The sequence below is a fragment of the Eublepharis macularius genome, chromosome 1 (genome assembly GCF_028583425.1).
Source record: "Eublepharis macularius isolate TG4126 chromosome 1, MPM_Emac_v1.0, whole genome shotgun sequence".
Taxonomy (NCBI): domain Eukaryota; kingdom Metazoa; phylum Chordata; class Lepidosauria; order Squamata; family Eublepharidae; genus Eublepharis; species Eublepharis macularius.
Window position 1 is genome coordinate 20,355,013 of NC_072790.1, and position 26,537 is coordinate 20,381,549.

General features: G+C 43.9%; 1 protein-coding gene across 1 annotated transcript; it reads right to left on the reverse strand.

Moving 5' to 3' along the window:
- LOC129329787 (serotriflin-like) lies at positions 1–26,025 on the reverse strand. Its single transcript, XM_054979428.1, has 7 exons — positions 25,921–26,025; positions 15,840–15,956; positions 11,421–11,508; positions 8,094–8,239; positions 5,628–5,722; positions 3,209–3,297; positions 1–774 (listed from the first exon to the last, which is right to left on the reverse strand). Exons 1-7 carry the CDS (start codon positions 25,981–25,983, stop codon positions 647–649), a joined length of 726 nt encoding a protein of 241 aa, XP_054835403.1. The 5' UTR covers positions 25,984–26,025; the 3' UTR covers positions 1–646.
- Between the last annotated feature and the right edge of the window lie 512 nt (positions 26,026–26,537).

The window sequence follows — 26,537 nt, forward strand, 5'->3', positions numbered from 1 at the left end:
GAAGGCTACAAACTTTGTTTAATGGAATAGTACGGTACAGAGCAATGTGTGGAGATGGATACTTTCCTTCATGGGCAATACAGTGATATTGGTCGTAACCACCTGACTCGACATCCCAGGTGTATCCACCAAAATTTGCAACATTGGTTTTTGATCCTCTCGCTATTGTAGCGGTCTTTCTTGGGATACCTGTGTCTGCATTTGTGTAGTATTTCTCTGTGGACGCATGACACTTTTAGAGTTACTTTCCCCACCCCAACATTTCTCTCTCTCTTTTCTGATTGGATGAAAATACATCCGTACTAAGAAATCCATGACTTTCAATTCTGGTATACTGGCTAGAGTAGTGGACCAAGATCTGGGGGATGCAGTTCAATTCCCTACTTGCTATGGAAGCTTCCTGGGTGATCTTCAGCCATCACATACTCTCAGCCTAACGTACATCATGGGTTTTGTGAGGAGAAAACAGGTAAGGAGAATGATGTAAGCTGCTTTGGGTCCTCTTTGGGGAGAAAGGTAAGGTGTAAATTAAAATAAATTTTAAAAATTTCAGTGGAAATTATTTATTTATCCTACAATGTGCTGAAAAATTGCTTTTTTTTTTTTTTTTAGTGAAAGGGTGTAGTTTTTCTGTAGAGCTGATGTGCTATTTGATTTCAGTGGGACACCGGCAAGAAGCTTCGCAGTTATCCTTCACCATTAGGTGATTGCATCCTGGAGATTGTGCCAAATCAGGACAGTTGGAGTAGACATTAGCATGTTTGCAAGGATTGGCTGGAAATGAAAGGTCAAGGGTTAATAAAAGCAAAATATTACTACAGACCCAGTGATTATTTCAAGCAGGTTCCTGGCCCTTTGGATCCTAAATATATTATCCAGAAGTCAATGCCTTTGAAGGTAGAGGAGCATCCAGATGTACATCTGTATCTGCCTTTCACACCTGAATCTCCTTTGCTGGATGACAGCAAAGAGGTTTATGACAAGCATAAGAACATAAGAATAACTTTGCTGGGTCATCTAGTCCAGCTTCCTGTTTCTGGCAGTGGCCAATCAGATAGCATGAGGTTGCCTACAACATGGCCTGCTGGGAAAAACCCTTCCCTGCTGACTGTTCTCTGGGACCTGGCCATCAAAGGTGATCTGTCCCTGGTCTCATTCAGCTATTGTGGCTAATATCCAGTGCTGATTTCAGTGGCATGCCGGCCATGTGTGTCCCAGATTGCATGTTGTAGACTATTTATTTATATTCAATTTATACTCCACCCTCCCCACACCAGCAGGCTCAGGGCGGATCACAACAAAGCTTAAAAACACATTTCACAGTTCAGGCCATTAAGACCATTCAAAACATAAAATATTTACATACCATAGTTTAAAATACCATATCTATATAAATATAAAAACAAAACCATAGCAGCACGTAATCTGGACAACCACCTTTTCGCCATCTCCAAAGCGTTTTTACCAGGAAGATATGTGGGAGATGGAAGGTGTCACTGGAAGGGAGGGCATATACTTTATTCCCCCCGGCTGGGGGCGGGCACCGCCTAGCATCAACCATATGCCTGGTGGAACAGTTCCGTCTTACAGGCCTGGCAAAATGCTAACAAATCTTGCCGGGCCCTAGTCTCATAAGACAGAGCATTCCACCAGGCTGGGGCCAGGACTGAAAAAGCCCTGTCCCTGGTCGATGCCAGGCGGGCCTCCCTAGGGCCAGGGACCTTCAATAGATGTTTATCACTCAAGCGAAGAGGCCTCTGGGGTTCATATGCCTTAACATGTTTGCCAGCAGGTCCTGAATGTGTAACTAGCCAGTTCTATCTGTCTGCTTCTCTTTCTGTATGTCTGGACAGCCTTGGCAAGATCACATTCCTTTACTGGCAGGACTTCCACACTGATGGAATAGGTGACTCAGCATGCCTTGGACACAGGGTTGCCAGGTGCCCGCCAGTGGAGGGCAAATTTCTTGGGGTTTGCCTCCTTGCCCGCTAATCCGCCAGCGATCAGCAGTAGGTGGCAAACCCCCTGGAGGTCGCCTGCTACTGGCAGGGACCCTGGAAACACATGCGGTGTGTGCGCTCCCAGGGTGTTGTGACAACATCACTTCTGGGAGTGACATTGCACTGGCCATGCAAGTCCTCCCGCACTTTGTTTGGAGCTGATTTTGGCCCCAAACAGGCCAATTTGGCCCCACACAGAGCATAGGAGCACTCACACGGCTAGTGCAATGACATCATTCCCAGAAGGGACTTCATTTCACATGCACCGGGAACATGTGTGTGCGAGGATGTACAAGGCAAGTGCCTGGTCCTCCCCTTCCTGGCAGGAGGGGAGAGGGACCTGGCAACCCTTCTTGGACATTGGGGGGCGCTGCATGTTGCTCTGTGTGTATTTGTAAGTCTCTTGATCATAAGCGGCTTCTCTTTGTCTAAGGCGAGAATGCCGCCGGACTCCTCCTCTGTCTGTGTCTCTTGGGAGATTTCCTTTTTCTTGCCTCATGGCCTTCCAACGGAGAAGGTTGTATTTCTCAGAGCTCCTGAGATACATCATAAAGTCTGGAGTCCACAAAGAAATCAGGTCAGATAATGTAATACACCTTTTTGTTGGTCAAAATGCATCTTTTAGTCCAGCAAGATGTACTAGGCCTCAAAACCAGCTGTGTGCCCCCCCCCCGACTCCTGGGGCAGCCAGATTTTAAAGTTCCCATCATCTGTTTTGGGATGCACATCTTTAGATGCTGGATGCACGGTTTCCCTGTCACCCTACCCGTCCGTGCTCACATGGAGGCAATCCAGAAGGATAGGATTGGATGCCTTGGGTGATTTCTGCATGCTCTATTGTGCTTCAGAATCGGAAGCGCTAAAATTATTCCTCATATCTCCAATCTATTGTACTTTACATTGTTCCATCTGCATATTAGTTAAAAGTTATATCGAACGCTATGCATGGCTGCAGTCATTGCACTATTGTTGTCCTAATGAAATTGTTCTAACTACATTTTCCCTCCTTCTCATATCCATGGTCTGTAAACACAGACTTGCTTCCTTGCTGGAGTGAAGCGCTTTCTTTGTCTGTACTATCCGTTATTCTATGATATTCTCTGGGAGCCAATTGGCTAACTTGCTAAATGAGTCCTGTGCTCTGAGGAGATGCTTCCCAGTAGTTAAAAGCATTGTCATTTTAACTAACTGAAGCTCTTTGCACTTACTGCAGAGTCTATCTTCACAATTTCCTGGGCAGTCTCCACAAGGCCTTCCCGTTTTATACGGAGTATTCACTGAACCAACAATGTTTCCTCTGGAACAACAGATGGGAACAATGGACAAACCAGGACACATTAGTGCTTACTGTCATGCCATAATTAATAACCAATGATCTTAGTAACAGAGAGATTTCAGGTAAACTTTTCTAGTCTCATTTTCACAAGGCAGATATCCAGTTTTATCCATAATTATTTATCTCTGTGCTGTTCCAGAAAGTAGGCCCCAATGCGCTGGGATGGAAGTTACAGATATATCACGTTGCAGCAGCTGTTCTCCCTGATCTTTAGAGTTGCCATCCTCCTGGTGAGCCTTGGAGTTCCCTCAGAACTGGTCTCCAGACGACAGTTTGCCTGGATGAACCATACTGTCTAGGAAAAATGTAAGTTGCAGAGCGGCTACGGAAAGTTGATGCTCTAGGACTTCCATTTCTCCTATGGAATGCCATAGAGACTCTATGGTACATTGCAGAGATTAGGAGAAAATGATTATCTGTCATCTGTAAAGACAACAGAGCTTAGAGGCCAGCTGGGGACTGAGAGAAGGATAGGGCATCTGTGGGCTGGTTGCTTCTATGGAGCTTCTGATTGGATTTTTCTCCTTAACCACTGAGAAAAGCCTGAAGACAATTTTGACAGCTTTTTAAAAAAGCAGAGGCAGGAAATCTGAATTTCTGTTTTGGTGGAAGTGACCTCACAGAAAAAGGAGGCGTTGTTGACCTTAGACCTCAATGTGACATCACGGGATGTGACACAATACCCTGCTGAACTGCTCTTGTACTCCACTCTCCCCAGGATCCCCCCATCTCTAGGAATTTCCCAAGCCAGAGTTGGCAGCTCTGTGCTATAGTCTCTGGTTTGTGATCGAGCCCTGTTTTCTGCTTCATCGGCAAGCAAATGGAGCTGAGATGACTTGGCAAGGCAAGTATAGGAGGAGTGTTTATCTGAGCCTGTCCGAGGTTAAAGTTTAATAAGATGCAAGGAGATCTTTAAGTCCCCATAACTCTTTCCTGGTCCTGCCACCAAAATGGCAGCTTGAGAAGAACAGACAGGGCTTAGGGATCCCATTCCTCCGGAGGGGGCGGGGAATCCCCTGCTTTCACCCTCCACCCCCTGCCGCCATTCACCTGGCTGGTGGGAGAGAAGGGCGCTGGAACAACCTCCCAGGCGCACTCCCACAGGAGGCAGGGCGACATCACTCCCAGGAGTGATGTTATAGCACTGCCCTGAGAGTACGTGTGTGCTTTGCAGTGGGCCTATTTGAACCCCAAACGGGCCGAATTGGGCCCGTTCTAGGCCCAAATTGGCCCATTGTGAACTGCGCACATGCTCCTGCACCCGCGCAGTGACATCTCTGGGAGTGATGCCATTGCATGGGCGCGGGGCTGTGCACACAAAGCGCACAAGAGAGAAACATGCTGGGATCACAAAACAGGTAGGCACCAGGTCCCCATCCTCCTGCCTGGACTGTATGCATGTCATGCATTTCTTCCCCTCCCCTCCAGTCTGTGTTCTCAATTCCTGCAGCAGCTGGTAGAGAGCTTTTTGCTGCCCAGGATGAAACCAGAACCTGCAAACTAGCAAGTGCCTCATCTTTGGATAGTCAAATACAATTAATCTCACAATTTCCTTTAAATCACACGAGCTAAAATAGCATATACATTAAAAACAAAATGATGGATTGGTCACAAAGGACTGTAAACAGTGTTTCTCTGCTGGCAGAATGGGAGTTCCTTTTTTTTTTTACTTGGATCTTGTGGGTCCCCTGACCTACAGGTTCAGGGGAAGAGGGCATGGTTGGATTATATGGTGGCCAGGGGAGGTCAGGGAAAATTGTCCCTTTTTTTGCTAACAGAATTGCACCTCAACTTGCCACGATGATGTTGGATCCAACCTAGTGCATTTAATTCTACTTTTCTGGCATATGCTCTGGGCAAAAGAATACACAGTTCGACCAGTGTTGAGGGAGATTACTCTAGGATCATTTTTTGGGCACTGTGTTTATACAAGTTAGAAGCTTGGCCCATAGAAGAGCTCTGTTCTGCTCAAATCAAGTTCAGTAATAGCCAGTGTTGACAACTGCTAAAATAAACTTTTTATGGTATCTTGGGGTGGTGGGTGGACCCTGATACAGCCAGATAGTAGAAGCAAAGGGGTGGACAGGGCACCAGTGATTTCAGGCAGGTTTTCAAAGATGGAGCTCATTGCAGAAAAGCTGTCTATTCAATAAAGGTATACAGCTAACAAAAATAGACGAGGAGACAAACAACAAAAGTAGTAAAGAAACCTTGCCTTCTGCTGACCAAAAAAAAGGGGGGGGGACTCCTACAGTTGCCCATAAACATTGAAATCCTGAATTGATACATACGCGGGACAGTAGTGGCAAACAGAGTAGTAAGTGTATTTGCTCCCTGGACAGTGAGCGACAGAGCAGCCAATCTGGAAGGACCTGTACCACACCACCTGTGGGTGTTAAAGCATATAAAGAACCCATTAAAGGTAAAAGTGCAAGCACCAAGTCATTGCTGACCCATGGGGGGATGTCGCATGGCGACATTTTCTTGGCAGATTTTTTTTATTATGTAGTGGTTTACCATTGCCTTCCCCAGTCATTAAAGTTTCCCCCCCAGGAGAATTCATTACAATGGGACTAAAGTTCTAACGTTATGCTATGAAAATAAACCTTTAAAGAAGCTATATGATAGACAGATTGCATTGTATATAATTCTGACTTTCTTGTGAGCAGAGGGTGGCGCCACTTTAACAACTTGTTTGCAAACAATTATTCCAGGGATTTTCTTCCTTTGGAATTAGCCAGTTGACAGTCATACTAGCGAGTCATGTGACCAGGAGTGTCTGAAGGAACTACGGAAGCAAAGAAAGAGCACAGAGACAACAATACGCTGTCTCTTGAACTTTAAAAATGAAAGTACATGTTAATAAGTGAAACGTACTAATGTGCGGCATCTAGATGGTGGGTTGGATGCCGCCTACCATTTCCACATGGGCAAGGAAGGGCGATTTCTGCTGATTCCCTTTCCCATGACAGACCTCCAACTCATGTTGTTGTTGGGGGTCTCGTATACCCCAAGTCCAGCATTTCGAGGGGCATTTTAGGTTGCAGCACAAAGCAGGATGCAGGGAAACCACGCCCCACTGGTGGAATCCCTTCCATCCTTAAGCATTCTGGGCGGGGTCCAGGACCATGGATGACGACTCTTACTGTGATTTTTAACCATTTTCCTCCTCAATGAGGACCCAAAGTGACTTACAACATTGTTCTCCCCTCCTTGATTTTATCCTCACAACAATGCATTACAATGTACTTAACGGAAGGCAGCCCGCCAGCCACACATATTGTGGCATTTGACAACCTGGTTTTGCAGGTCTAAGGAGCAAAAAAACTGGGGGAACTGATTGTCCGGGGTCTGAGGCACAGCCCCCGGCCTCGACAGGAGGAAGCAGGGGGAGGCAGCCAGAAGACAGCAGTCCTGCCGGCTCAGCCAGCAGCCAGGGCCGGAACCTGCCTACACCAGAGGAGGAGGGCAAAGGGCCAAGGCCCCAGAGGGCTAGAGGAGGCAGGGAGAGGCAAGCTAGTCCCACCCTCCAGGGAGAGGATAGAGGGCTGAGCAGGACAGAGGGAGAGGACAGAGGCAGGAAGAATAGGGACCCAGCAGCAGCCCAAACAGAGCCCTTACCAGCCAAGGAGGAGAAGCAGCCGCAGCAACTCAGAGCCACGCCCCAGCCTCCACCTCAGTTTGAAGACAGCAACCTGGCTCAGGAGACACTCAGAAACCAGCCCCTTTAGGTGGAGCTGCTAGAAGGCATTCTGTGGGAAGAGCGGGGCAGCCAGCCAAGGGGCCACAGCTGGGCCTACCTTCAGTAATCAGCTCAGCCAAAGAGGCCCAGCAGCCAGCGAACGTGATGCAGCTGTTACTGATCCAGACAGCCCAGACAGCTACCCCTGCTGCAACAGCTTGAGACAGCCCAGGCCAATGCTGGGAGGCCAGGGAGGGGCGTGGCCTGGCAGGCAGGACCTGCAAGGAGGGCGGGGTAGTGAGAGATGGCCCTATAAAAGCTGGCTGGGAAGAGCTCTGAGGTGGTGGGTGTGAGTGATGGTGTGGAGTGAGAGCAGTGTGAGAGTGGAGGTTTGGAGGAGAGTTCTGGGAGGAGGAGATGATGGAGGACACAGAGGGTAAGCAGACCAGGTTGAGCAGGCCAGCGAGTGGATTGAGAGGGAGTCAGGGTGATGTATACCGCCCCTCCTTCCACAGAGCAGAGTCCTGCAGCATCCCTGGTGCCCCTCTGATGTCAGGACCAGCCCAGCCTGTGCCCTGCCCAGCGGGGGCAGTGACAAGCCCTGACACTGATGATGAAAACTTGAAGCTGCCTATTCTATCAATGCCAGTATTGGCCATTTAGACAGGCAGAGGCACTCCAAGGTCTCAGGTGAAGGCCTTTTACATCAGCTATTACCTGATCCCTTTATAAGCTGGAGATGCCGGGGATTGAGCCTGAGACCTTCTGTATACCAAGCAGATGCTTTCCCACTGAGCCACAGCCACTCCCCTAAGAGTGTTCTTACTGGGGCTCCCATGCATAGCTAGGGAGCCATCTCAGTTTGGTACACCACAAGATGTGCCAGCTTGCTGTAGCCTGTTGTTGAACTGCTTCCTGCAACTGAATCATCCTGACCCAGCCTCTCAACATATCCCCTAGGACAGTTTTATGAATGCATTTGACAATGCCACCTTGAGCCCAGTGGACAGGCAGGGTATAAATATTTAAATTAGTAACTTAATGAATAAGAGAGATGAAGCAGCATTTGGGCTACCTGTGTGTAATGTCCCACTGCATCACCCGTTACACTTCCGTAACCATACTTGAAATAGTTCTTCTCATTGCCCCAGGCCTGAGTTACTTCAGTCCACGAAGTAGGAACAGTTGACATGAAGAGATTTTCACCGCACGCTTTTCCATCTAGAAGGAGAGAGGAAATTGTTTGCAAAAACTGAAATCAGTGGCACAAAACCTTCCACGCACAAGGGACCGCCATGAGCAAACCCCAAGGACTTAGCAAGAAAAGAGTGCTTTCTTTTGTATAATGGCTTGACTTCTTCTCGCTTCTTATGGTTGGGGGTTTTAAGTATTAAACCACCAAGCAGGTGGCCAGACAAGAAGAACCAGCAAAGCAAATGTTGGTTTAAAACAAGAACTAAGGTCAAGAAAGAAGGAAGGCCAATGTGAATCCTATTTGTCTCCTTTTTCTCCTCCCACCACCTGTTCCTCTCTTCCAACACTCCTTTTGGCACTACTTCTTTCTCTCTCTTGTCATCGGCCTCCTCTTCCTCAGCTTAAAAATCTACCTCACTATTAAAAAAAAAACTTTTTGATTTTTCTGCATACTTATATGTATGTGAATGTAAAAATAATTTGAATTTAATTTTAGGCCCAAGAGCCAGGTCCATTTAATGGTGTCTCAATGTAGAATAGTTTAAGGTGGGTTGCTGTGTTAGTCTGTAGTGGAAGAGCAAGATTTGGGTCCAGAAGTAACTTAAAGACCAACTAGATTTCTAGGTATGAGCTTGTGAGAATCAGAACTTCCCCCAGGGCATGAGCTTTCAAGAGTGAGATGAAGAGATGAAGAGATCTCTGATTCTCGCAAGCTCATACCCAGGGGTGGCGCACGGGTTTGCGGCGCTTGCAGCCGGCTGGCCGGGTGTCCCTCTGTGTGTGTGTGCGCGCGCGCGCTAGCGCACGCCCCCCGGGCTGTGCGATGACGTCACACGTGACGTCATCACGGGAGCGCGTGCGTGCGCCACCGCCGGCCCGATTGCTGCGGCTGGCGGCCTCCGAGCTCTCCCGCTCAGTTGCCTGCACCACTGCAGCTGCCTGCCCGCGGCTGCTCCGCCCGGCCGGGGGCTTGTGCTGGTGGCGGCGGAGGCGGCGTAGGGCGGGAGGGATAGGAGGCTGCTGCTTTGTGGCTCACGCTCCCACCCCCCACGCCTCCTCCGGCGCTCCCTCCGGCACCCTGCACCTGAGACCACCGCCTACCTGGCCTCTATGGATGTGCCGGCCCTGCTCATACCCTGGAAATAAATCTTCGCCAATGTTGAATGTTTGTGATGATCATTTCTTATATTTAAAAAAAAAATGCAGAACTCAATTGTGCAGCTCTTGGGTTGAATCCAACCAACTTTTCTGCTGACCACTAAAAAGACTATGTTGAGAATCATGGCATCTGCATGGGGAAAAGGCACCTGGGTCAGGGATTGCCATAAAGGGAAGAATTAAGTGTGAGTGGAAAAGCTGGCTGTATCCAACCCTTTGTTTTGGTCACATTTTCCTCAAAAATGCTCTTTTACAGTGAAAGCAAGAACAATTGTGTTGCAGAAAGTGCTTTGAAAGGACAAAAGACCAAACAACATATCAACATTCCAATAAAATAACAGAAGCATTGTGATATGTATCAAACGTTGATACTGATATTTATAAGTGCAATCTTGATCACTTTTGTCCTGATCAATCTCTTAAATTTCCACCCAGCAATGATTGTCATCATCTTTCACTGCATTTTTAAAAATCTATTAATTGTTCCCCGAAGGATGCTGTCAGAACTTCTCGTGTGAACTATGCTGGCCTGTGTGGTTCACTTTCAAAGACTGCAGCTATGTTGTTGCTGGTTGGTGTGCATTTTTTCCTCAGCACTGAAATGAAGGTGCACAACCTAAGAATTGTGTCGGAGTTGATTTTCATTCATATGGAGAAACAAAGACAATATACATCATGCCATACTCTTGGTTGCATCAGGAGGTTAAAAACAGCTCAGAACACCCATAAGAACAAAAAACTGGAACCAATGAAAACATGACCAGCCTCTGCATCAGATACTTCTTATTACTTTTTGAATGCTCTCCTAAATAACTTGACTTTCAGAGCTTTCTACAAGGCATAAGGGTGCTGGTGGGAGGGGTGTGCTCATCAGCAGGCTCATGGCACGTCAAGCCCCACCCCCGTTTCCTCCTGTGGGTTTTCAGATGGGTCTAGCGATCATGTGTTCGACCTCCCCCCCCCGCCCCCACCTATGAGGGTGCCTCTCTACACTGTAATGGAGGGAAAGCTCTCTGCATGTGTTCCTATGTAACTATGGAGTTGATCGTTTCGAATGGGTAGCTGTTTCGGTTTGCAGTAGAACAGCAGGATTCAAATCTGGTGGCACCTTAGAGACCAACAAGCTTTTCAGGGTATGAAGTTTCAAGAGTCCAAGCTCCCTTCTTCATTTATCTGAAGAAGGGAGTTTTGATTCTCAAAAGCTCATACCCTGAAAAGCTTGTTGGTCTCTAAGGTACCACTGGACTCAAATCCTGTGGAGCTGATATATTTTATGCAATGAATGGAAACTCTGCTTGATCAATTTGCACATGGCATCACACAGAAGTTGTGGTTTGGGATTATACTGTGCCAGGCTGATACAGTCTGTGAAGCAGCAAAGTTGGTGTGTGTGTGTGTGTCTTTGTGTTAGAATAGAATACTCTAACTTTTGATTTTAGGCAGAATGGAAACCATTTCCTCCTAATGTTGTAGAGCCAATATTGAGAGGCGGTGTAGTGTAGTGGTTGGATTAGGATCCAGGAGGCCCAGGTTTGAATCCCCACTCTGCTGTGGAAGCTTGCTGGGTGTCCTGGGGCCTGGCACACAGTCTCAGCGCTAGCTTCCACTCCTCGGTCATTTTTGTTTCCTCAAGCTACCCCTTGGAGCCACTATTGGCTCTATTTATAAAAGAACATTATGTGGCTGCATGTAAGTTTTTGAAATGGACCCAAGAGGGGCTTCATGGGTCAGTCTGAGGAAACCAGAATGCCATGGGGACAAAGGCTGAGCCCTCTTTTACTATGCTTGTGAGGAAGAAATGGGCATGCATGTGTCTGGGAGACACACAACTCCCATTTAGACATCAGGTGTCAAGTCCTCGTCTAGTCCACCAGCAAGTGCAGGAGCTTTGTGACAGGTGAAGTGACCCTTTTGGTCCCTTTTTTACAATATGAACTATTTTACTGTGAAATGTTTAAAATGTGAAATGTGCTTGCAATGTTCTCAGGTACTGCATAAAAACTAAAATGGATGAGTCTAGATATTTGTGTTTTTGGACAGCCTTACTTACTGACGGTTCTTTCATATGCCTGGCTGTGATTAAACAAACATTTCCGTGCCCAGCGTCTAGCATTCTTGGCAGCAGTCGAATCCCATTCCTAAATGAATAAAACAACAATAATCCATTTAGAAAGCAGAATGTCCAAATGCACAAGGGAATCTGTCTAGGGTACTATCTTTCAAGTCACTAAAGCTTCTTGGAGTGGGATCTGAGAGTATATTCACTCTACTTTTCATGACCCACTTGTAAAGTATCTTTTGTGTGACATAGTGTTTAGAGTATTCGACTAGGATCTGGGAGAACTAGATTCAAATCCCCCACTCTGCCCTGGAAGCCCACTGGGTGACTGTGGGCTATTCATACACTCTTAGCCTAACCTACCTCACAGGGCAGTTGTGAGGGTTAATTGTAGGAGGGGAGAATGATAGAAGCTGCTTTCAGCCCCATTGGGGAAAGAGGAGACGTATGAATGAATGAATGAATGAATGAATTAATTAATTAATACGTTCCCCCTCCCCAACATAAATGACAGAATCTCAAACCAGTTAACCCTGAAGAAATTTATATCGTGTTTACAGTATTAATTAATCAACAGCATTACTAAGCAGCGGGCTCTGTGTTCACAGCCTCCTCACCCCAAATACGCCATCAAGCTTCCCGAAGTCTTCTCTCCTAGCTCATCCCTCCTTTTCCGAGCTGGCCTCATTCATCATCTGTGAGAGTCGTTCCCACTGTTGGGTCAAGGCTTTCCATGTGAAAATCACTGCTTTAATTATATCTACCGTCGTCTATTCCACCATTTTTGTACATTTGATCCTGCTTTTGTCTGCATTATCTCTGGTGATTCCATTTTCTGCACTGTTTGATATTTATCATGTCTGATTCCTTTTTCTTTTGTCTTTGTTTTTCTAACTTCTGTAATCCTAGTCCTATTGCATTGTTTATGCTGTCTGATTAAATTTGTTTTATATTGTGCGATCCACCTTGAGTCTCAGCAAGAAAGGTGGAGCTATTAAAAAAGTAAATAAATAGTTTTTTTATGGTCTGACACTGATATTATGCTGCCATCCTGAAAATCCCAGTTCTAAAAGTCAGAGCCACGTCCAGGAATGTGCAGGCCTTTCGAGTCCTTTATCATTTCGGCATTCAAACCACATGTAAGGGGAGATTGTGCTAATGTAAACCTCAAGATACTCACATCTTTTTGTGTGAATGGTCAAGCTTTGGTATGTGCAAATGTGTACCCTAAAAAACAACAGCTGGGTATGTGATCATGAGTACAGAAGCTGAGAAAATATGTGCATTGCTCTGTTCACAAAAAGTGGCAACTATGCATACAGAAAGGGTTGCAAGTAGAGATGGGCATGAACTGGAATACGAACCAAAAACACCCACGAACCAACCTGGTTGATGGTTCGTGAACCAGTGGTTCATGGAAGCTCGTTTCCACGAACTTCCATGAACTGGTCTAGTGGTTTGTTTGGTTCATTTTAAACAGCAATGCCCCTTTCCCTGCCACTGCAAAGCAGCAGGGGAAGGGGCATTTAAATCCACAGATCATTTAAAGAGCAGGTGAGGCTTGGCTGGCTGGCTGGGAGTTCCCAGGCGGTCAGCCATGCCCCGCTGTTTAAATGGCCATTTCCCTGCAGCTTGGAGCTGTGGGGAAATTGCCATTTAAACTGTGGGTGGGGCTTGGCTGGCCAGGTTGGAGTTCCCAGCCAGTTAGCCAAGCCCCACCCACAGTTTAAGTGGCCATTTCCCGCTGCTGAGAGCGGCCACATAAACAGCCCTGCTGTTTAAATCCAGGCTGCTAAGCAGCCGGAAAGGGGCATTTAAAACCCACGAACCATGAACCAGTTTGTGAACTTGCCCCAGTTCGTGGGAGTTCGTGGTTCCTGGTTCGTGAAAATGCCACGAACCATGAACCGCACGGTTCAGTTTTTTCGTGGTTCGTGCCCATGTCTAGTTGCAAGTGCAATCTCCCCTTACGTTGATTGATACCTCCGCCAATTCTTACATAACAAGCTTATGACTTTCTTTTAACGACATAAACCATAGTCTAGCTTTACATTTGCCGAATGGTAACCCTTGTTATCAGAGCCAATCAGGTTCCCTGTTGACCAGGATTTGTAGGCACATTGCAAATTCTGGCTTCTAATTTTGGTGAAGATAGTGCTCTGTAGTGATGTTAGTAGTCTTATATTTCATTGCCCCTTGGATTAGTGAATGCTCACTCTGCCTACATGCCTAGGTAATGGACAGGAAAGCATTTGTGGAGTTTGTTCTCCAGTGCCTTTCTTCTTTAGTGGTGGGGGTCGAAGGTGCCATCAAATAATAGCTGACTTATGGCAATTCCTGGAGGGGTTTTCACGATGAGAGACTATTGCGTGTCTCTGCAACCCTGGTCTTTGTTGGAGATCTCTCATCCAATTACTAACCAAGGTTGACCCTGTTTAGCTTCTGAGATCTGGTGAGACCAGGCTCCCCTGGGCTACCCAGATGAGGGCTTCTTCCTCAGTGCTGAAGGCAAAAACAAGGAAGCAACGGTGTGAGGTTTATTTGTCCAAGGGAATATTACACAAAGAGGCATATCATTACGTTTTGAACCTTCTTTGCCCCTTAATCCCTTCTGCCTTCGATTAGAATTAGTCTCGCTTGCTTAAAGTGAATTTGCATGACTGATACCTCAGCCATTTCTTATGTAACAAGCTTATGACTGGACAGCATCCCTCACCATTGATGGGAAATGCTTGCATGTTACAGAAAAGCCTCTGTCTCTATGCCAGCTACTTTGTTAATATACACCACTTTCTTAATGGACAACATTCTTTGTGACCCTTATCTTCTCCGTCAGCGCAAAATAATTTATGAGGTTGTTCATTGCATAAAATAGCTTGCCCAAAGGCTGTTCTGGGAGATCTCAGCATAGCAAGGGTTGTTAGTGTATGAATGCATGAAATTACCTTATATTGGTAGCCCTGTTCTCAACTTGCAGTGAATGCACATATAATCTGTGTACAGTGTCCACTTCGTATTTCTTTATATGCATGAGTTGAATAATTCTCAAGCTACATTCCACACATTTACAGGTGAACTTGTGACGTAACCTACTCATGTATGCCCCATCAAGGTGCAACCAACTCATGGCGTCCTCAGCAAGGGGCTTTCAAGGCAAGTGAGAAGCAGAGGTGGCTTGCCATTGCCTTCCTCTGCAGAGCAACCCCAGTCTTTCTTGGGGGTCTCCCATCCAAGGGCCAAGCTAGACATGCAAGTTTTTGAAGAATTGGGCCTGGGTTCTCCAGACCCAACTCAAGTTCCCTGCAGCTACCCAGCAGCTTTGTGGCGTAGCTGTTAAAATAAAGGAGACCCTAAATGACCTCAGGATGCCTCTGCGGGGGGAAAAGGGGCTCCTCCCTTTCCCCCATCTCAGAATAGCAGGGGAGGGAGGTTTTCCCCTGCATTTTCCAGTTCCACATGGAATATTCTGTGCAGGTGGAGCAGGAGAAACTGCCTCCCCCTGTGTTATTTTGACACCAGGAAACAGCTTGGGGCGGGGGGAAGGGAGGAGCCCCTCCTCCCCCTGCGGAGGCTCTTCCTTATTTGTTTACATCCCATTTACTTTTTAACTGCTATTTGGCTATGGAAACTTGAGTTGGGTTTGGGTTCCCCAGACACAACTCTTTAAAAAACTGCACGTCTATTTTGGCCCCAAGTCGCAACCCTGCTCAGCTTCTGAGATCTGACAAGATCAAGCTATACCATGCCACCTTTCCTCCCACATTTATTCAGCTATGAATCTCCAGTTTCATTTGGCAAATCCATAAGCGCTGGCTTTTTCTTACAAACAGATGTAGTCATGTACTTGCAGGCTGGACGTGCGCTCACTGTAATGTGCGAACAGGACTAGTAGTGAGTCACATCACTGGGCCATCTAGTTCAATATTGTCTGCTGAGGCTGGTAGAGGCTCTCCAAAGTCTCAGGCAGAGAGCTTTCATATCACTTCCTGCCAGATCCTTTTAGCTGGAAATGCCAGGGATTGAACCGGAGACCTCCTGCATGCCAAGCAGATGCTCTACCAATGAGCCACAGTGCCTACCAGCACAACAGCTGGTAACAGCTGTCTGGGGCCTGGGGCACAGGAGGGTCTTCCTCAACTCCTGTTGAGGTCCTTTAATCAAAGATGCCAAATCAAAGCCCCGGGACCCAAACTTAAGGCTCTCTCGGTTCACACTGCTTTTTGGGTGCTAGAAACTCCAAACAAGATATGAAAAATCTTGGTGCTGTAAATGTAGCCCTAGCTTGAATAACCTTCTTCAGCATCTTACTTGGGAAAAGATGCAGAGCAAATGTTTCCTAGAAGCAGAGAGTGAGGCTTCAGCATGTGTCAATGGACCCATCAACTGTTACTTCAGCTTCTTCCATCTTACCATCTTCAGCATGTTTCTGGCCTGTGGATTCACATTTTTCCGGAAGTCATTGTGTGTGTCAATAATCTCCTCTCGCTGATCAGAATGACGGGTTGACAACGAAGCAAAGTCAGGATGCTAAAATGAGAGTGCACCCTGTAAATATGTATCTTACATCTGATTGTATGGTTACAAAGTATTTCCACAATGCTATTTTCCTCCCAAAGGTGGGTGATACAATTTCATTTCCCTCTCTTAGAATTGTAGCTTGCGTGGGAGGGGGAAAGGTTTTCAGAGATAGAGATGACTAACGGGAAGAATATGATTTAAGAGCCTTCTCACAATATAGGAAGTAGAGTTGATCACAGAACCAAGTTAGATCTCATTATCTTCTTAGCCACATGCACTTCAAAAGGATACTGCAATGGCAATAAATTCTTCCTCAGTGAAAAATGTGGGAACTCAATGGCATATTTACCATTTATTTTAAGGATGGCCGCTCAAGTTTCCAGAATACAGGGGGGAAATGGACCAGATATTAAGGTGCTGTTCTGTAAGGACCGCAGCAGGTTCCTCCTTTGTTCCGTAGTTTTTTAAAAACAATTTTTGTTTTCTATATGTGTTACCATTTTTAAACCAATGGTTTGCATCCAAGCAGCTTTTCCACTTTTGAAAAGGGAAGAAGGGTTCCTCTCCCAACCCACCAAGATAGGCTGGGGGGGGCGGGGCGGGGCGGGGCATGAGACCTATGCAAAGATGGCTGCCAGCTTGAAACATCTAGGCCAGGGTCCCCAACCTGGGGTCAACTTAGGACTTGTGACACTGGAATTCTGTCTACAAAATTGCTGCTGCAGGAGGCAGAGCCAGCCACACATTGTGAGGGAGGAAGCTCTCAAAATTTCATGCAGAAGTTCTATTTAACAGGATGCCTTTTAACAATAAACACATTGTTTTCTTGTATGCACCTGCATTTACACTGTGAAGATCATTGTGTTATGGTGGCAGCTGACACCAAAAAGACTTCTTAAAAATCTGCACAGCTAGGGTTCCCATCCCCCAGCTGAGGGCAGGGGATCCCCTGCCTCAGCCACTACCCCCACCTCTACTCTCTTGGCTAGTGGGGAGGCACCTGGGGAGGAGACACACACAAGAAGTGTCTGTGTGCATTCTTGTTGCACTAGGAAGATGATGTCCTTTTCTGGCAGGACATGGAAGCTATGGGTTGCGCTGGGGGCAAGGGATAGGGACTGTAGACTTTACTACTATGTACTGTCTGTTACAGTAAGTATGGTCCCACTGTGTAATTTCTATGTTGTTTATTATGTTAGTCTTAGAATTGCTTATGCTCTGTTTCAGCATTTTTTCAACTCTGTACTGGATTTCTGCTGGTTTTAAACCTTTGCAAATTTGCATTTATATACCCCATTATACTGTTTATTGAAATGTCTTTGACTGTACTGACTCACACTATGTAATCTGCCTTGAATTTCAGTGAGAAAGGCAGACTATAAATAATGTAAACAAACAAAATTAACTAAAAATTGCTCCCATGCAGCTGTTCGAGACCACTAGGTTGAATGAACAGTAATAAAAAAAAGAATCGCTCCCAAAGTTTGCGGGTGATTTTTAGTGAATTGTAGCTTCCACATCATGCTGGAAAATGATGCCATTTTGCAGTGCAACCGGTAGCTGTGGGTGCTCATGTGTGCTTTGTAAGCAAATGGGGGAAAATACTCCCCTGCCTCTGCCCCCTGGTTTGGCCCCCTGTGGGACTTGGCACCTCTGTGCATAGCTCATCAGATCTCTAGTGGGCAACTGGACTTCCGGTTCGGGATCCATGGAGGTCTAAAGCAGCTCTAAGAGCTGAGCTGTCCGTGCTGCTGTTTGTGGAGGCTGGAGGTGCACAGATTGCCCGCGGCCCCCTGTTCTCAGGCAGAGAACAGGCAAGTACGCACTGTATCTGAGGGCGCATTGATCTCGGGTGGTGGGGGGCTCTAAGCAACGAGCTCTCTCCCGCCCTTGAGGTCCCACCCGAAGACAGGTTTGCTAAGATCTCTGCAGCGGCTCAGGAGTCAATTGTATTGGCATAAGACCTGCATGCCCGAGCTTCGTTAAGCAGCAAGGGAAACGGATCCGTTTGATTAAAAGAAGCAGTGATTACAACCCAAGAAAAGATGTTTAAGAAGGTAAAGATTGCATCTCTCAAACCGGGACAGATTTAAGCAAGCAATAAAGTTTAAAACTGGATTTAAAAACTGCGACAGACTGATTAAGTGAAGGGGAAGATTCCGGCAAGGGAAAATTTAAAAAGTGACATTTTAAACAGTAGTTAAGGCAGAAAATTGGATATTGTTTACATACCAGCGGTGGGAAGAGATACTGGACTGTGGGAAAGCTTGAATATCGCGAGAACTGCTGCAAACATTAAAGAAACAGGAAGTACATCAGGACCATAAAGAGACTGGCAAGAGGTGGTCTGTGTTAATACAGGAAGTGGAAGTTCACCATTTTGGAGAAGGGTAAAGTTTTGGCTTCAAGGAAACAGGAAGTAGGACATCTTGGAAGAAGGTAAGGGCGTTTGCTTCAAATTAAAACCATAGAGAAAAAACGCCCGGCATTTTGGACTGAGCAAAACAACTTTTAACAAAAACTGAGTAAATTGGGACTTTTTAGGGCAATTGGAAGCAATAAATCAGCGCCACGGATTTAAGGAAAAGGGCAGACTCGTGGGAGCGTGGTAAATCTAGCCCCACGATGTCGAAGAAGGAGTGGCAAGCTGCGATGGAGAATCTGGATTAAAAAGTTTCTGAAGTTACAGAAGGCAATAAAGAGCTCAAAGGTATGATACAGGAGATGGCAAAAGACTTTAGAGACTTTAAAGAGACACTTAAATCGGAAATGGCAGAACTGGTAAAAGACGTATCAGATACGCAGCAGAGAGTTAAGGTAGTAGAAAACACGATGGATCTGCAGAAGACAGAGATGAGAGGATTGAAAGCAAGAGTGACCATTGCGGAAAGTAAACAAATGGAAAAACAACTAAGATTTCATTCGATCCCGGAAACAGAGGAAAAGACCGCCCGAGAGCAGATTACAGAAATTTTGGCAGAGTACCTGGGGAAGGAGGAAGAGGAAATTGCAACTCTCCTAGATGTGGTGTACAGAATTAATTCAAAATGTGCGTCTCAGAGGAAGTTACCAAGGGCAATTTACGACAAGAAATACAAGAGAACTAATTGTGACCAAACAGTTTCAGGATCCACTAGAAGTTGATGGAAAGGCAGTAAGAATTATGAAGGAACTGCCCAGATCGGTGTTGTTGGAAAGAAAGAAATACAGAGAGCTAGTCCAGATGTTAAAAGAAATGAAAGTAAAATACCGATGGGAAATACCAGAGGGACTGACATTTGAGTTTGGTGGAGTAAGGAAGAGCATCAGATCTGGCCAGGAAATGGAGGATTTTATTAGTAAAAATGAAAAGGACTTACCAAAACCCACAAAACCTTGATCATGGAGTGTAAAATCATATCTTGGAATGTAAACGGACTAAACTCACCTTGTAAACGTAAGGTTATTTTCCACTGGCTTGTAAAACAGAAATGTAAAATTGTATGCCTACAAGAGACACATATTAGAAAGCAAGATGTAAAATATTTGAAAATGGCAAAACTTGGAAAAGAATTTGTAGCTGCCTCCAAACAGAAAAAGAGGGGTGTTGTGTTGTATATAAAGGAGGAACTACAGCCTAAAGTGGTGTTTAGTGATGTTGAAGCTCGATATTTGGCGGTGGAAATAATTTGGAATTCAAAAAAGACATTGGTGATTGGAATTTATGCGCCTAATGGTGCAAAAGAAAATTTTTTTACGGACTTACAAAAACAGTTAGATGAACTGTCTTATGACCAAATAATATTGGCAGGCGATTTTAATGGAGTTACAAACTTGGAGGAAGACAAGAAATCTAAGACTACACAAAAAAAAAGAGGACTATTACCAAAGTCATTTTTTGCAATCATGAAACAGGAAAGTTTAGAGGATGTATGGAGGAGACAGTATCCCAAGAATAGACAATATACATATTACTCTGCAAGACACTCTACACTATCAAGAATTGATATGATATGAGCCTCCAAAGAACTGTCGCTCTGGACTAAAGAGGTGGAAATAATGCCAAAGGTAGGCTCAGATCATAATCCAATTGTGTGGAAATTTGGTAAGAATAGTAAAAGAAGAGGATGGAGAATAAATGAAGACCGGAAGAGAATATTGCATTGCTGCGAAGAGAGACCAAGTTCTTTTTGCAATACAATCTGAATAAAGAAGTATCGACAAATAAGGTTTGGGACACATATAAGGCCGTGATCAGAGGGATACTAATAGACTTGAATGCGAGAGACAGGAGGAAAAAGGAGGAGAAAAGACAAGAAATCATGGAAAAAATTAAAGCCAAAGAGATTCAGCTCAAAAAGAGACCAGGCAAAAAGAAAATATATCAGGATATAAAAATATTGCAAGAACAGTTATTGGCAATGAACAACAAAGAATTGGAGTGGAATTTAAAGAGGATGAATCAGAGGTCGTTTGAAGGTGCAAATAAACCTGGGAAATATTTGGCATGGCAACTAAAAAAGAGGAAGGAGAAGAAAATTATCAGTACGATATGAGAAGATGATAAGCTATTAAGTGATCAAGTCGCCATTAGTAGAGCCTTTTTTAAATTTTATGCAAAATTATACCAAAAAAAAGAGGTGAACAAAGATTCAATAGCGGAATATTTAGATAAGATGAAACTTCCGACACTTTCTGAAGAATGGAAAGAGAAATTGAATAAGGAAGTGACAGAAGAAGAAATAAAAGAAGCTATTCAATCAACGAAATTGGGGAAGGCGCCAGGCCCAGATGGACTAACGGCAAAATTTTATAAAATAATGGGCCAAGAATTGGCACCTCTCTTGAAAGAGGTGATGAATGGTGCTATGCAGGATCAAGGGATTCCTGATTCTTGGAAGGAGGCTAACATATCATTGATTCCAAAAGAAGGACAAGATTTGACTAATGTTAAAAATTATAGACCAATTTCATTGTTGAACAATGATTATAAAATATTTGCAAAGGTGTTGGCGGAAAGAATTAAAGGATGGATGTCGGAATTCATTGCAGATGAACAAGCGGGATTTTTACCTAATAGACAGATTAAAGACAATCTGAGAACAGTAATAAATGCTATGATAAGCATTTTGATAAGGAGGTTGGTTTCTTTTTCGTAGACGCAGAAAAAGCATTTGACAATCTGAACTGGGACTTTATGTTCGCCACCATGGAAAAGCTGCAAATGGGAGAAAAGTTCATACAAGCAGTTAAAGGAATTTATAAAGACCAAAGTGCAGCGATTGTAGTGAATGACGATTTGACAAAAAAACTGAAAATAAGCAAAGGCACAAGGCAAGGCTGCCCATTGTCTCCATTGCTGTTCATATTGATTTTGGAGATAGTGATGATTCAGATACGAGAGGACGACACAATCCGAGGTATAAAGATAAGAGAGTTTACCTACAAGGTCAGAGCATTTGCGGATGATATAATGTTGATTGTAGAGGATCCAATTGACAATATGCCAAAGGTAATAAAGAAGATAAAGGAATTTGGAGATCTGGCTGGTTTTTTTGTAAATAAAAAGAAGTCGAAGATACTATGCAAAAATATGACCAAACAGAAACAACAAGAACTGATGGAATTAACGGACTGCAAGGTAACAAACAAAGTAAAATATTTAGGAATTGAACTAACTGCAAAAAATATAGACTTATTTAAGAACAACTATGAGAAGTTGTGGATACAAAAAGAGAGAGATTTGATAAAGTGGAACAAGCTGAATTTATCATGGCTGGGCAGAATCGCGACAATAAAAATGAATGTTCTAACTCGTGTGATGTTTCTGTTACAAACGATCCCGATTATCCGAGACTCTAAACAATTTGAAAAATGGCAAAGAAAAATTTCGAATTTTGTGTGGGCAGGCAAGAAACCACGTGTTAAAATGAAAGTGTTACAGGATGCGAAAGAAAGAGGTGGCTTGCAACTGCCCAACTTAAGACTGTATTATGAAGCAATTTGTTTGACATGGATAAAGGATTGGATAATGTTGAAAAATCACAAACTTCTGGCATTGGAAGGTTATAAGAAAATATTCGGATGGCATGCATACCTGTGGTACGATAAAATAAAAGCGGACTCTCTGTTTCTGCATCATTATATTAGAAGAAGCCTCTTCACAATCTGGAAGAAATATAAGATGTATCTGGAAGATCAAATCCCCTCTTGGGTGGTCCCGTGTGAAGTAATAGACCCGAGAACTGTCGAGAACGAACAGCAATGCTTAACTTACAAGGAGATAATACAAATACAATATTTAATGCCAAAAATAAAATCAGAAGAAGAATTGTCTCCTTGTTATAACTGGTTTCAATACAGACAGATTAGAGATCTTTACAAATCAGACTGTTCAAGAGGAGGAATAAGAATGGAAAACTCAGAATTGGAAGAAGTAATGTTACAAGAAGATAAGAAACAAATTTCAAAGATCTACAAGATACTTCTAAAATGGTATACTGAAGATGAAGTAGTGAAAGTACAGATGGTGAAGTGGGCAATAAATTTTCATAGAGAAATAGCAATGGAGGCATGGGAACACTTGTGGAAGAATACAATTAAGATTACAACGTGTACGAATATTAGAGAAAATGTATACAAGATGATATACAGATGGTACCTAACACCGAAGAAAATTGCGCTGGGGAATGCTAATATGTCAGATAAGTGCTGGAAATGTAAAAAGCACGAAGGATCATTATACCACATGTGGTGGACTTGTGAAGTAGCGAAGAAGTACTGGGGAGATATAATAGAAGTAATTAATGAGGTGTTACAAACCCAAATAAATAAGAACCCAGAACTGCTGCTACTAAACTTGGGAATGGAGAATGTTCCAGTGCAAAATAGAACATTGTTATTTTATATGACAGCTGCAGCAAGATTACTGTATGCACAGAAATGGAAAATGCAAGGAGTACCTACTGTAGAGGACTGGATTTATAAATTGTTGTACATGGCAGAGATGGATAAAATGACAAGAAAACTCAAAGACCTGGATCCGGGACAGTATTTGGCGGACTGGGCAAAATTGAAACAATTTTTGGAAAAAAAATGGGATGTGAAAGGAGAACTGTGGCAGTTTGAGAATTTTTAAAACAAGACATTTTAAACAGAAGAGAGAAGTGACTTTACCATTATACCAATTTATATCTATTTTAATCTAAGCTTGGACTATAATATAGTAGAAAAGGGGTGAAATTTAGAACTGATTTTGTAAAGAATAAGATAGGGAGGTTAGGATAAGTAATATTTTTTTTAGAGTATATGAATAAGGAAATAGTTAAATAAATATACTGATGGGGTATACTATATATACTATAATGCTAGTGGATCAGATTGTATATTATATAATGAATGTGTAGTACGGTGTTGTATGCTGTGCCACATTGGTGGCAGGGCACACAGTAGGGGTTTTAATACATATTATTAATGACGACAGCATATTTGATAGAATATAGGTTTAAAAGAAATAGAATATATTTAAATTTAGACTTTTGTTATATATTATACTATATTATACTGGTCTGCTAGATTGAGGGGTATAAGATCTATACTATATTGATAGTATAACTGATAGATGTATATTATACTGATAGAATATTTGATAGCATAATTGATAGAAGTATATTATATTGATAGGATATTTGATATATATGATAGAATACCTGGGGGGGGGAATTAGAATGTGCTTAGAGTAAGGGATTTATTAAGTAATAAGAGGGGTTAAGGGTTGGAAAGCTGTTGGAAGTCGATAGAGAGGGGGGAGGAAAAGGGTGGGGGATAGGGTTCATTAGATATTGAGGGAATGAATGTATTGAATTTGAAAAGTATACTCACCAATAATTTTTTTTTTTAAACAAAGATCTCTAGTGGGCAACCAGAAGCCCTGCTGGACAAAACCCCTCTTGGCTCCACCCACTTTCTAAAAACACTTGGCGGGAATGAGGAAGTTTCCGTGGGTGCCATGGTGCCCACGGGCACCATGCTGGAGATCCAGGCTTCCTGTCTCTCTCTTTCCTGCCGCAGGTATCAGACTCCTGGGAATGGCCAGGGATGCATGCTGAAGGGCTTTTATCCCATGGCCATGACCTGTTAGACTAACTTGATAGACACGAACCCAGGAAGTTTTGTGTACATTTTATTTTTGATATTGAGTTATATAAATTTGTTTAAAGGTGTATTTTTTATAGCTGCTTTGCTTGCCAATTGGTAAGAAAAGTAGGATAAAAATGTACTAAATAAAGAAATAGGAACAAAAAGTATATGGGAGGACAGGATCTGTAATAAGGAAGGGAGCTGGATAAATTAGTGTTACTGCGGTCCCTCTGCCCCACATAGAAACTGAACTAGATGGTTGGACTAGATGGTCTGTATGACCCCTTCAAACTCTATGATTCTATGAGTCTATGAACTTAGCTCATGTTTACTGAGGTACATTTTGAAGACAGGGCGATACCTGCATGGATCTGAATTATTCTAATCACTTGAGATTTCAAGGCATCCCTTATGTCCATGGAAATTAGGAGCAGGACTCTTAAAGAAGAGTCTTTTAAAAGACACACACACATTTTAATGCACTGGTGTCAGAGAAGGGAAACCCTATATGTGTTAGGTAGGGATGCTATTAGAGTTCCCAGCCTTGCACTGCCAAATGCCAGGAGATTTCAGTGCCTGGAGGGCGGAGTTTCAGGAGGAGATGAGATCACTTCCAGGTAATGCTGAAGTAATTTCCGCTAATCTCTTTTGTAAAAGCCATAGAGACCAGGGGAAATTCCTGCAATGTCACCATTGACACCACTGCCCCTACTTTGCTTCTGTTCCTCAAATTACTGAGTGTGGGGCTTGAGGATGGAGCAGGAGGATTTCTCACTGCCAGCAAACAAATGGCAAGTCTGAGCGGAAGTGGTAGATTAAAGCTGGGGGAGGTGAATGTGTTACGAGCCCCTTTCTTTTTTAGTTAGATTTTGCCTTTAACCCTTCTTGCCCCTTCTGTGTAGATTGCAGCCACCAGGAATTATATTCCAAAATAATTTAAATTTCTTTAATAATGTGCCCAAGCGTCAGGCTCCTTCATGGGTCTATGTGGCCCTGAGGATAGGAATGGGATATATAGGAATGACATGTACTCTGGAATGAACACCCCCCCCCCCCAAATAAACTTTTATTTTTACAAGAAGCATATCGGTTTCACTCTAGTACTTAAGCTTGATGGTTTCAAAGATAGTTCTCAGTTCTTAAAGTTTCCTCATATAGGCTCAGTCACACAGATATATATAAACTTTCTCTTTCAGATGCACACACAGGTTGCCTGCTTTAGATAGAATGAGTGGTTTTCTCTCAAACACACAGAGTTCAGATTTCCACACAGGTTATATTTCTCTCAGAAATTCACAGACACCCTCAGGCTGCACACAGCTTGCCTGCTTGGCCTCTTTTCTCTCTGCTCAGTAACTAAAAACTGCAGTTCACTCCACCCACACTCTCAGTCATCAACCAATCATCTCACTCACTCATCCTGTTCTTTCACCCCCACTGTTCATCTGTACCACACCAAGCATTTAAACACACCCACACACACTTTAAATCATTACATAACTGGATGGTGGTGGTCTATTAAAGCTGGGGGAGGGGAACTCCTCATCAGAATCGACTGTCTTTGGGCCTGAGACAGCTATGTAAACTCGACACACTTCATGGTGGAATAATGTGCCGGCGGGAGCCATTTTGTGCAGCATTTGGCAAAATGTATGGGATTTTTCTTCCCTGTTAGTAGGTTCAGGATTACAGCAGTCTAATCCATTTGGCAATTTAGGATGAATAAACTCTAATCTCTGAAAGCGTGAAGCATAATTCTACCTACAATTAAGCACTTTTTAAAATCCCATTGATTAAAACAGGAGAGATTTAAGCCAAACCAGTCGTAGAACTCTACCAAAGTCGAGAGACTTACCTGTCCTGCAGATTGTTGCAGCACAGCAGTAAGACTTATCATCAACACCATGGTCACAACCATCTCTGGAAACAAAAAGCACACAGAGACTTTTTCTCTTAGTTCTGCTGTTTATAGAATTTACCAGTTCAGACCTGGTACTGCCTTTATGGTTTGAGTTCTCAAGATGACCTCTGAATCTAATTTCCCTGGGATGTCTATCCTGACCCTTCTTCTTTCGACCTCACATACTTTAGCTTCCTGGACAGGCAAAGCCACACAACTTATCTTCCACTGTCACATTTAGCCTTAAAAAATTCTAAAGTCTCCCAATGGATTCTGATTCTCTCCCTTGCCACTGCATTAAAAGACACCTTAATTGTACCTTGTGCTTCTTTTTGTAAAGTCTAGCAAAAGTCTAGTATGTTCTGCTTTTTGGCCTTTGTGGCTGACCGACGTGGAATTATCCATTGCCTGCGTCATCTGCAAGGCTTCATAAATGGTTGCCGTGGCGACTGCTCCTCCACGCTCCGGCAAGCATCCCTTCCCTCATCTCTGACAGGAGGGAATGAGTTGATGATGACAAGGATTAGGCAAGCTTTCAAGTTTGACCACTGTGTTATTTTTAATATATATAT

Excerpts from the sequence above, each read along its gene's own strand:
- LOC129329787 (XM_054979428.1), bottom strand. The coding sequence starts at position 25,983 with ATGGTTGTGACCATGGTGTTGATGATAAGTCTTACTGCTGTGCTGCAA. Across the intron at positions 11,509-15,839 it reads CCAGAAACATGCTGAAGATG|GAATGGGATTCGACTGCTGC; the intron begins GTAAGATGGAAG and ends TTATTCATTTAG. Across the intron at positions 775-3,208 it reads TTGTGAAGATAGACTCTGCA|CCAATCCTTGCAAACATGCT; the intron begins GTAAGTGCAAAG and ends TTTCATTTCCAG.